The following is a 12,251-nucleotide window of genomic DNA, read 5'->3' as shown; positions in this document are numbered from 1 at the left end:
GTTGGAAATCGTGACTGTGTTTCTCACCGAGTTGTGTGTGGTGTCTGAGTGAGTCATTCACGGGGTGCTGTCCTCTAAATAACCCTACCATGTTCACTTCTGCCTCTAAAGTTTCCCCTCTCTCTGTTATCAGGCAACACTATCAAGTTAATTTGCTCTCCTCTGCCAGACATCTCGGTGCTGATTAATTCTAATCTCTGGTGTGGAAGAAACTGGAGAGCTCGGTTGTATTCTTAGTTTCTGTACTTAAGACTGAACTTGTGGTGCTTCTGAGGAATACATGGAGTGGTTATTATCTAGGGGAAACTAAAGAGTATTCATTAGGTATAGTGCACATTCAAAGTATGACTTTTTTTTTTTATCGAAATACATTTTAATCTTGTTGCTAGGCTGAAGTGGCAAAAGACATTTAGCCCTAATTAAGCCTCTGCCAATAAAAATGAAATATGGTTCTACCTTTTAATTATATACAATTAATTTACTATTTTCAGTAGCATGTTGGCCTGAAGACATCTAAGCTCTCCCAATAAATGAGGCATGGTTCCATGAAAATGCTTCCTTATATCTCAGAGTTTTGAAACTTCAAATATGTGTCAAGTTCATGTGTCCTTACCAGAGCCTTGCCCTTGACACCAAGCTAAATACTAGGTGAGGATAGAGCATTCAAGCCTTAGGTAAACTGGCACCCATCCCCAGAAGCTCTTGCGGATGCTATGGGAAGGTCAGAAGCCCTCTTGTATGATCTCGTCTCAGTCTGCACTTCTGTCAAAGTGATTTTCTACTGCATTGTTGGGGCGTGTTGAAATATCTCCTTCTCTAGCCTATAATCTCCTTGAGGGTAGGAATCTTGATCATCTACCTTGTCACAGTATCCTCAGCACCTGACACAGTGGCAGGAACATAGAAGACACTCAGTATTTTTATTTTTATTTTTTTAAATAACGGATGTCTCAAAGAATCTTTGATCTATTTCCTATGGTATGGGATCTATGGCAAAATAACAATAGAAACATAATAGTAATATGGTGTTAAGATGAATAAGATAATGTATGTGATGGGATTAATAACAGTTAAATAATTTTATAAATGATAAATTATTCAGAATATGGGGAAGCTTCTTGTTGTTCAAACATATTTTCTAGGTTCTTACCTTGGACTAGTAAGAAACAAGTAAAAAACATTTTTTACACAACTGGGGAACTCACTTATTCCAATGAGTGGGTGTCTTCTGGCTTCTCAGGAGACAGTGGAAAAGGAGGGCCTATCTCAGAGGCAAAGCCAAGCATCAGAGGGACTGAGCTACCTAGACAGATGATGGTCCATTGGAGAAGGCTCTTCAGTAAGAGGCAGTTGCTCTTCATGGAGAGTTTGATCACTTTCTCAGAGAATTGAGCAAGGTCCTATACTACTCCTGAAGTTACTTTGGAATAGTTTTTCGGAGCTTTGTCTATGGAAATGTATATAATCATTCCTTCGGCTAATCCCCAGTCATGCAACATTACAATGTGCAAAACCATTTGTGAGGTAGATAAAACACTGGGCTAAAATGACCTAGGGAAACGGGCACAGATACTAGGATGAGAAAATAGTTCATCAGAACCTAGTTTGCTGGTCTCTAATTGCTTCCGTGCAGCTTGGGAAATGAAAAACATCTTAAAGGAGGAAGAGGAATTCTCGCTTCCCTTCTCAAATTTAGTTATTCAGTTTAGAAAGCCAAGCATCCTACTACAGAGAACTTCCAAACGATTGAAGAACATAAGGCTGTGAGGGGTGGGAAGCATCGGAGAACTGTGTCAAATTCCTCCCCAAGTGCCCATCACCAGGTGTATCTGAGAACTGGCTGGCAACAATAGCCGCGGCAGAATGCTGCTGACGGGCTTTGTGTACGTGTGATAATGAGCAGTAGATGAAAGGCGTGGGGACAGCTGTTAGTAGGCGCTGGGCTGTATGGTGCTGAATGTTAAATGCTGTTGCAGAATTCTTTCTTTTCTTCAGAACAAGTTAGCCCTAAGACTAGAGCCCTTTTATTAAAAATTGGCTGGAAATAAATTTTTGACTTTCATTTTTTTCTCTTTCTGTGTCTTGCTTCCTGTCTTCTATATTTCTCTTCTTTGAATAGTCAAGCGTATACTTTCCATTAGTTTGAAAATATTCTAACTTTTAATCTCCCAGCAGAATTAGACCTGCTAAGAGTAACTAGTGTTTTCTATCTGATAACTAAGGGGATTACAGCAATAACTGCTGTCAGCATTTTTCTCATTTAAACAAATAAAGCTGACAAATGATAAAGCTCTCTGCTGCTCTGTTATGTTTAGTACATGCAGAGCAATTATTCAACTGCTGCCAACATTAGTCGATCTACAACTAAACCATCCAACAGCGTAGAAAGCTTATTAGCATATCAGTCTCATAGTCATATTTTTATATTCTGTAAGACTCTACTCCATAACAAAGGCTGATGGTTATAATTTGCACAATAATTTAAAGGGTTGGACTTTTCCATGCTTATTAGAGTTAAACAAGTTATCAGGTACAATGCTGCTCTTATTTATGAGATGCCATCTTCTATATGCCTCAAATTTTTGCCCCCCTGTAGCATTTCCTTTGAATAAGTTAGCAGCCATCTCTTGCGATGTAGAAGTAGATGGCTGTCTCTGCCGTACTATTGGATGAATTTCAGTGGAGGCAGGTGGGCAGAGGTTTCCTCAAATAGAGCTGCTTTCCATCGTGTTTCTCGTGGGTGTGTACACACACATACGTACACACACACACACACATACTCACACACACACACATATATGTAAAATTTACAGTATATATAAAATGTATAAATAATATACATATAATATATATCACTAAGGCAGCCATAGTGAAGATTTGAGAGTATATTAGTTTTAAATTTTTTATCTTATTTAATAGAGCTATTTCTTATTATGGTAAAGAAAAATATAATAGATACAAAATAGTCATGATTTTTCAAGGGTTCTCCTCGAGGGGCTGGTTTGACAAGATTGATCACCTTATATTAGACAAAGAAGGCCTAATCCAAAGAGACATTGTATTTTGGGGGGGATGGTGATGTCACCTGTGGCCTTCTAAAGAAGCCTACCACCCTGATGATACCTGAAAGAAAAATACACCGTGTTTAGAAAGTTTTTTTATGTTTGTTTTGCTTTTCCAATCTCACGGGGAACCTTTGAGAAGGACCTGTAACTGAGCCATTCTAATATTGAAGTTGTAACTTCAACATATTCCTCTCAACTGTAGTTCATCTGAATGATGGGTGGCAAAACTTCCTGACAAGAATGGGATGAGATCAGTTATGGTCTTCATGGTGGGGGTCCATGGTCTATTCTTTATGCTTTCTGAAACAAATGTATAGCTGTCTACACTGTGATAACTGTGTTTTCTAGTTTCTGTATTTGATGTTCTGATATCTTAGAGCCGGGCTGACACTGGAGGGACTGCCCTGCTGAGGGATGGCTAATGTCTAGAGATAGCAAACAATTTGCCTGTGAGCTTGCCTTTCAGGTGCACCAACCAATCCAGAGCCTATTAGCCCCAACCACTTCTTTTATTGAGCTCTAACTCTCTGAGCCAGTATCCCCAAGCCATAATGCCAGGACCAGGTATGAGAAAACTAGGGACAATCATTATGTCCCAGAGCCCACTGAAATTATTCAAACTAGACAACTCTAAACCTATTTACGCTGCCTCTCCTATTTCCCAGGGAAATGACAAAAAATGTTTTTGCCCATATTTTCTCCTCCCCTCTGCCTCTTGACCAACCCTGGTGTTTTTCTGGCCCTGCGTGTGGATGGGCTCGTGCCTCCAGTTTCTAGGGATTTGTGAGTGTAATTTTTTTTTCTTCTTTTATGACACTCATTTTTCTTTCTTTGTGTCTTACCACCTCTTTAAAACAGATCTCAGGTACTCTTAAGGCAACATGGTGCCTAGATTAAATTGTAGCAAGTTTTGGGGTTTCCACGTGGAAACTTCCTGCTTTATCAATATGATAATCCTGAATCATTTTGAGATGGTGTTTGTCTTTATTTCCAACTGAGAGGAAGCTGATAGCTTAGATGCTGTTGTAAGACGGAGAAAGTGAAAACGTAGACTTGTTTCTCATTAGCTTGAACACATTTCTGACATTTCAAGGTCACCGAATGCTCTTCACTGAGACCCCTGATACCCAAGTAGTGGGTGTATTCTGTCTCAATAAGTCTCCCCGTCCTGCAACAGGGGAGCTCTGTAATATTAAAATTAGTCCGCCACGCACCTAGATGCACTGATTTGGTGTTCTCTCTCTTCCCTTTCACTATTCCAAGTAGATCATCTACTGTTTGCCTCAAATCAAAGAGAAAAATATAAAACAAGCCCTTTTCTGTACAGCCTAGCTTTTTATATTTGTTTATTCAGCCTTACTCTCTAATCCCCCATTTGGATGCAACACTCTAGTCTGATTTCTGTTCTAACAAACCTTTTTTTTTTTTTTTTTAAATCTTTATTCTCTCTTTCTGTGATATTCTCCCGTTCTCTTCATCTGCCCACTCTGCCTTACTCTTGCCCTTGTCCTCCCACTCACACTTCTTTTAAGTGCAAAGGGCAGGGGAAAAAACAGCAACAACAATAACAGTAAAAAACGCCTCTAAGGCTTTTTTCCTATTTGATATAGGAGACAGCTTTCGGGACTCTTCCATCTCTGACAGGGAAAAAGGTATACTTCCACACTTTGCACAAACAGCAGAAATGTGAATTATCAACTGTCATCAGATGATTTTCTTTATGTGGTACCTCCTACAAATTTAGAAAGTATTACTCAAATCGTACATGGTGATTTATGTGACCATAAAGCGATCTCTCATCACATCCTGTAAATAACATGTTATCGATTGGGTGGAAGGGAATGTTTCCCCAGCCTGACTCATCCTTCACCTCCATTCCTGTTCTTTAAATCCTATAATTTAATCTGAGATATAATCATGATCTACCTCCTCCAGCAAGAGTCCCTGGCTCATTTAGGTTTTACTGATGATTCTGTCTCCTGAATTCTTTTTGAACTTAAATGGGAAAACAAACAAACAAACAAAAAAAAACAAAAAACAGAGTTATGCACTTAATTGTTCTTTAAATGTTCCATGTTAGTCTTATTTTCATAATTAAATATAAGCACTTAACATTTGGGGGCACAATTGAATTTTTGAGATGTTTTGGTGTAAGATCTAGGTTCGAACCACAGATCTTCTATTTACAGATTGTGTAACTGGACAGACGAATTCATCTGTCTGTCATAGTTCTCGCCTCTATAAAGTGGGGATACAGTAGCTTCTCCTGCATCAATGCATTGTGGAAATTTAACGAGTAAATAGGTTAAAGGCCTTTCATGATGCTAGACACTTTAGTGAAATTCAATAAGCATTGCCCCTTTTTATTCCCATGCTGCTTATCCCAGAATAAGGCCCAGCCTTGGCAAAGGTTTACTGTATGGAGAGAGCACACTGACTGTAAAGGCTGCTACCCTGCTTGTGATGATTTTACTAATGGCTGGTGAGGAGTGCCCTTTGATTCTTGGCACTCTGGGCAAAGTGGCAGTCCTTCCTACAGAAAGGCTGATAGTCCTCGGTCAGATGTTTGGAAAAAACTCATACTCTCTGTGAGAAGCACCAAGCACATTTTCTATTAGAAGGAAAATACAAAGTACTTATAATAACCACCACAACAACATTAAGAGGTCAGGGTCTTTATTTTTATCCCATTTCACAGATGTAGCCATAGCCCTTCCTTCTATCAAAGCCCCTTTTCTTCACCTCCTCATGCCAACTGCCCCACAGGCTTTCTTGAACTCTCCTCTCAGGGTTTTGAGACTAACTTAGTTCAACTTGTTTGCATAGCATTCGTTTTTCAGAGGATTTGACCCTTCCTTGGATCCCCAGCCTGTTCACCAATTTCGTGCATGTTTGCTGTCCTCTTCTTCTTCTAAGGTCTCACTGCTAGAGTGACCCTTTTCCACTGCCATACTTGGGGAAGGACACTTAGAACCACCAGGAACTACGTCTCTGGGGTTGGTATGTTGAGGCGCCTCTTTAGCATCTAGAATCCCAGCAACTAATTTGGTAATACATTCCTCATAGCAGATTTTACACAAAGACAAAAAGCACTAAGTCCAGGTTCTGTAGAAACCATTATATTATAATGGAGCCACATTGGTTGGTGATATTTTACACTCGTTCTTTCTAGCCTACTCAGCTGTTGAGATTTAATTAGCAGTGATACATTATTGTCAAAGTAATTAAAACCTCTCCTTGATTAAAAACAGAATTGTTTAATTAACAAGAAAAGGTTTGACTAGCCTTAACTTTCGGTTTGAGAAATACAGCAACCTCAGTGGATTTTCTCTATCTCCTCATCAGGCTTGAAGGTCCGGGAGGTGTTCATCAATGTCACCAGGCAGCAGGTGGAGGACTTCCATGGGCCCGAAGACTATTGGTGCCAATGTGTGGCATGGAGCCACCTGGGGACTTCCAAGAGCAGGAAGGCATCCGTGCGCATAGCCTGTGAGTATATTCTGGGTCACCTTCTTGTCCTGTGGGAACACAGATAAGGCTTAAATAGAGTTGGAGAGGAGCTTTGACATGCCAGATGAGTCTGCAGGATATAGATTAGAGTGGTGGTCTCCAACCTTTTTGGCCCCAGGGACCAGTGCTCCTATGAGAGTCTAATGCCTGATGGTCTGAGGTGGAGCTGAGGTGGTGATGCTCGTGCTGGGGAGCAACTGAAAATAAAGATGAAGCTTCGCTCCCTCGCCCACCGCTCACCTCTTGCTGTGTGGCCCGGTTTTGGTCTGCGGCCGAGGAGGGGTGGTTGGGGACCTGTGGATTAGAGGACAGCAGAAAATCATCAGAACTGTCTCTACTTCTACTAAATTTACTCTTTTAAAATTGTACTTTAAGTGTTTGATAATTTCCTCTGGAGTACAATCAGCAAATCAGTTGGGCTAAGAGATTCTGCCTAGATTGTCAGAGTGCAGGTGTCTCAACAATGCCAGGAAAAACGGTTCTCGAGAGAAAGAAACCCACGCAAATGGATTCTGCTGTTCATCATCTATTACAAAGGTCAAGGGGCATTGATGGGAAAAGTGGAGCAGTGACTGTTTACTGTACTTTCCATCAAATCTGCAAAAATAAGACGTTAAAGATTAAGGGATTTTTATAGCCTACTGTTAAACCTCTTCCCCTTGAATCTTAAAACATGGAAATGGGTTTTAAAACTGCATTTGCTTGACCCAAGTAGGACTTAAAAAAAATAGACATTTGCAAAAAAAAAAGAAAGAAAGAAAATTGCCTTTCAAGAGAGTCTAAGATTTCTTTATCATATTTCAGCATCAGTGTTTTTAGTATCTCAAATATATTAAATATACAGACTTCCTTTCTCTTCCTTTAAAGTGTCTTCATCTCACCCACCCCCATTATCCCACCCCAATGGGTTCCCATAAAACCTCCTTCATGTGCTATAAAAGCCCCTCGAGAAAGAAATTGAGAGGTGGAGGGCAGAGATAGTTATTGTTGTTTTATTCAAATGCTGCCTTTTGAGAGTGCCATAAAGAATACGGGACAAGAGGGATTTATTTGAGGACTCAAGGAATTCTTCATAGCAGATGTTGATGGTTGAGGGATTAAGGAGTGAATTGCTATTTGCAGAGACATTTATGCTTCTTGGGAAATGAAATTTTCTTCTCAAAATATTCATTTCACCTTCACTGTACTGGCAATTGGGAGGCCGCCTCCTGGGTGTTACTGGGCCCTAGTAGACCAAGGATAAGGGGTCGGTCATCTTATTAGCTGTGCTCTTGATGTAAGAGCCATGGGAAACATTTTTCTTATAGTTATTTAGTTAATTTTAGCCCACAAATACTTCATGACTTTAAAGCAGAAGGTCAACTGAGAGAAGGAATATGTTTGGTTTTACTTTCCTTTAACTTTTCTAACTCTGAACTCTGTCCATGGCCTCCGCTAGGCTACCCGGGATATTTGACCCCAGTCAGGGTGAAGCAGATTGTCCTCTGGGCTCTGTCCAAAGAAAGAAGAGGCAAATCCGCATACAAGGATTTCAACATAGGTTACATCAATTTCCTGCTTTTTAATATCACTTTCTCCCTTCTTCCTCTTCCTCTAGGTTTCTGAGGCCCACGTGACCTATTCAGTGAATTACTATAAACAATATTTTACTAATCTGTCCACCTCCAGTCTCTCATCTCTGTACTTGCTCACTTAATTCCTGATTGTTAATTTCCTGTAATCTTTGATCCTCTTTATCCTAGTTCATCTTTCCAAGCACTTTGCTATCCTGCACATCCCCCTCACCGACATGTGCCTTTGCTCCTGCATTTTCCAGTTTCAAACGTGAACCCTGATGGTTAAGAACCCAGACATTGGAGTCCTGTTGGTTTCTAGTTACAGCTCCACTACTCCGTTTCGTCATGGTGAACAATTTATCTCTCTGTGCCTTAATGTCTTTACTGGCAAAAGGGTGCCTACATCATAGGATTATTTTAAGAATTAGAACTGTTGGTAACTGTAAGTGTTTAAAACTCTACCTGGCACAGTGTAGCTCTTATCAGTCACTGGCCATTATTTTATAACATACTTAATCCTTCCGAGCACCAGCATCATTCACCAGTAGGTGCACACTAATACTAAAACTAAACTGAATTAAAATTTTATTGCTTTAGTAATTTTTCTGTAGATTATGGCTATATGGACTCTAAAAATTTATTTTGGGCCAGCCCTGGGTATCCAAGTCTCTCAAGCATGGTAGAGCCAAAGCATGTTGAAAATGCAAAACACTTTTCTCTTCTCACCTTTTTAGAGTCATCAGTACTTTTGTGGTAATAATCTCATAAATTTCTTCAGGGATTAAAAAAATAATTTTGTCATACTTGTATATGATATGTACATATAAATATTAATTATATTGTTTTTATAACTTAAAAATCCTAACTTTAAACCTATGTTTTATAATTAATATAATCTCTAATAGTATTTATAACATATTTTTAATTTCTTCCAAGTGACACTCTTTAATTTATTTCAAATTATTTAATGCAAGTCAAGACATGATTTGTCATTAAATATTGAATCTGACTTGAGGACCAATGTACATTAAAATGTAAATTAAAATTTAACTATGTTTAATGGTATCATAAATGGAGGGGAAAAAACTGCCTTTAGGACTTTGTTTGGAATCTTTTGATTTGCTGATAGTAAAACAAACAAACAAAAAAACACTCCTTTTTTTTTTTTTTTTTATAACTTTCATGTTTTGTTGAAGTAGGAGACTTCTGGCTGCTGTTTACAAGCACTTCCCAGCAAATAGCACATTGCACAGAGATAGCCTTTATTCCCAATAAATGAAAAGCCAAATTGGATATAATTGTCACTGTTTTTTTCTTTTTAAGATTGGTTTTTAAAATGCTAAAGACATCTTAATGTGCTAAATGAGGATTTTGATAGATGAATGTAACTTATGAATCTGATGACAATTGTCTTGAGGGAACTTTGCAAAATGAGTATCATTTTTATATTCATTAAATTATTGTTGTTCAACACCCTACTGCTTCCTACATTTAACCAATGATCCATTAAGAATTTAACAGTTTCAGAACCACAGTGGGTAGGACCTTTATGGAGGCCGGGACGTTCAGCTGGGGGACGTATCGACTAGAGTGTCTTGTCATGATCAGGTTAGCTAGTCTCTTCAAAAACACCGGTAAACTCACTGGCATGACATCACTTAGAGATCTTTTGATTTTAAACGGAAACAACATAAATGCAATTATTTTATTTATTTACTCATATTTTCATTGAAAAGGACCAACCTGGTGAATCAGTAAAATATACAGATTCCTAGCTTCCACCCCCCAAAACCTGTTGGATCAGACTCTAGAGGGAGAACCAGGAAAGCTGTGTTTGCATGAAGTTCTCCAGTGATTCTATGATCAAGTAACTCAGGGATGTCTTGTCCAGAAACAGTGTTTCTCAAACTTTAACATGGATGCAGATCAACTGGTATCCTATTAAAATGCAGACGATTGAATTAAAATGATTTATTAAGTTCATTCCATGGTCAGAGATTGTTTCTGAGAGTTGCCAGGTGATGCCAGTCCTGCCAGTTGGTCTGTGGGCCATTTTTTGAGTAGCAAGACCCTAGAAAACCTTTAGAAAGCACTACGTGGGAAATGTGGGTTTAACCCATTGATCCAACTTTACTGTTTAATAGCTGAGAAAATGATGTTCACGAAGGTTAAGTGATGTGACCAAAGGTCAACCAGCAGATGGCAGACATGGAACTAGATCTTAGGTCCTTTCATCCCTCCTTGAGTAGTGAGTGCTCTTCTAAGCCATGTTGATTTCTTTCTGTTAAAGGGGAGTTTGGGAACCATAATAGCAAGAAATGTTCATACACAGTTGAGTAAAGCAACGATTGCTTTTCTATTCTGTTTCTGAGTAAATTGTATTCTTCCTCAGGGTCAAATTATTGCATATATTTATATTTACATATATATATATATGTATTTGTGTATACTTTTATTCATCCATATATACTTATATATTTATTTATACATTTATACTCATATTTATTCCTTACATATATTTAGACATTTATGTTTACATATTATATATAATATGTATTTTTATATGCATATAAAACTCACAAAGCATTGCTGTCTTAATGACCATAAAACTGTATGTACCCATAGTTCCTGTCACCTTCAACTTGTATTTTCCATAATAATTCCACACTGTGTCAGAGATGTTGACTGCCCATCCAACTGCCTGAGCCTGAAAATAGCTGAGGCCCCGTTTCAAATGTGATTTTCTAAAGGTAAAAATAAATAAATAAAACTAACCCACGTTTTACCCCCACCAGGTTGGCAGAAATTCATCTCTAGGGAGTGACTCCCACAGGCCTTCTCTTGTTTGTCTGATTCAATCAAGCTGGAGGTAGTCGGGCTGCTGTGGCATCTGTTACTTCTGCTACTGGACGCTTGTCAAAACTAGGAATATTCAATTATGCATAGTTGTTTATTTTCATTGGTGAACATTTGGCTCCTTAGCCATTGCTTTTCTTTCCTGTTTTTCTCCCTCTTTTTCATCTGCTTACAAAATGTTTTGCCTGTATCATTAACCCTTGGTCGGTCAATCTATTGTTGACACTTGGGACTTTTCTTCAATATTGGAGTTGGGGCTGGTGGGGGATAAGGGAAACATTTGTCTGTTATAGTCACATAGCAAGTTGACTACTTTGAATAAAACACAGCAGGGAACCACTCTTTTGTTGATTTAAATATATATGATATACATTCTGAATATAATTTAAATATGCTGTTTATTTGAGGCACTCCTAAAATATCTATGCAAATATGCCAAGAATAAGTGAAGAGCTTAAAGAAGAATTTCATTTAAAAGTTATTAAACACCCTAGCTAATTTTACAGGCACATAGAAAGAACAGTATTATTTTCAGTTGTGTTTTAGGCGAGAGGTCATATCTTTTTGAAAACTAGAGGAGAGACATTCAGTTAAACGTCATATTTGGATCTCAGCTTCAAGGTGTTGATAAATAATTTCATCTGCTAAAAACTTCCAGTGACCCCCTCCTAATGGCAAAATTAAGTATAAAACTAAATGTAGGCATATCTGCCTGGTATACAAATTCAGCCATAACCTCCATTTCCAGCCTCATCTCCCTTTGCATCCATACAAGTGTGCTGAGTGCCGACTGAAGTAGCGCAGCTTGGACTCCGGGACACCTGACTTGCTTTTCCCCTTCTTGACGTGTTCATATTCTTTCTCCTCTCTAGAGCCTATTCTCAGCCCTATCTTGCACTCCTGCCTCTTCCCACCTAATTTCTACATCCAAGGCCCATCTGGTATGCTGTCTCCTTTATTAAACCTAGTTTAGCAAATCCGTTAATACTAATAGAGCTCAACAGCCTGACATTATCAACTGAGCCATTGAAAAAGATAATCTTCTAGCATCTCCAGCTTCAAAACTGATAAAATCTAAATATCCATTCTGAGTTCTCATAGCATTTAGTACTTCCCCCATGGCACTTGTTATAATTTCCCCAGAATCATAGTTATTTTGAAGTTATTCCTGGCTTTGTTTTCCTTGTTAAATTGTAGCCTGCTTTGAGATTCAACTGCATTATCTTCATTGTCTTGACCTCTGAGCCCAGTACAGAGCCTTGTT

The 12,251-nt window shown here is 38.6% G+C and overlaps 1 protein-coding gene across 4 annotated transcripts in view; it reads left to right on the top strand.

Moving 5' to 3' along the window:
* The window catches only part of UNC5D (unc-5 netrin receptor D), a 476,468-nt gene that overhangs the window by 258,163 nt on the left and 206,054 nt on the right, over positions 1–12,251 (top strand). For all 4 annotated transcript variants that reach the window (XM_025050005.1, XM_025050004.1, XM_025050003.1 and 1 more), the window contains exon 3: positions 6,411–6,554. In XM_025050005.1, coding sequence (XP_024905773.1) covers positions 6,411–6,554 — 144 coding nt within the window. The remainder of the gene's footprint in view (positions 1–6,410; positions 6,555–12,251) is intronic.

Source organism: Pteropus alecto, unplaced genomic scaffold (assembly GCF_000325575.1).
Source record: "Pteropus alecto unplaced genomic scaffold, ASM32557v1 scaffold24, whole genome shotgun sequence".
In the NCBI taxonomy this organism is placed as follows: Eukaryota; Metazoa; Chordata; class Mammalia; order Chiroptera; family Pteropodidae; genus Pteropus; species Pteropus alecto.
The sequence above is the reverse complement of the archived record's forward strand: the minus strand, read 5'-3'. Positions and strand labels throughout refer to the sequence as shown.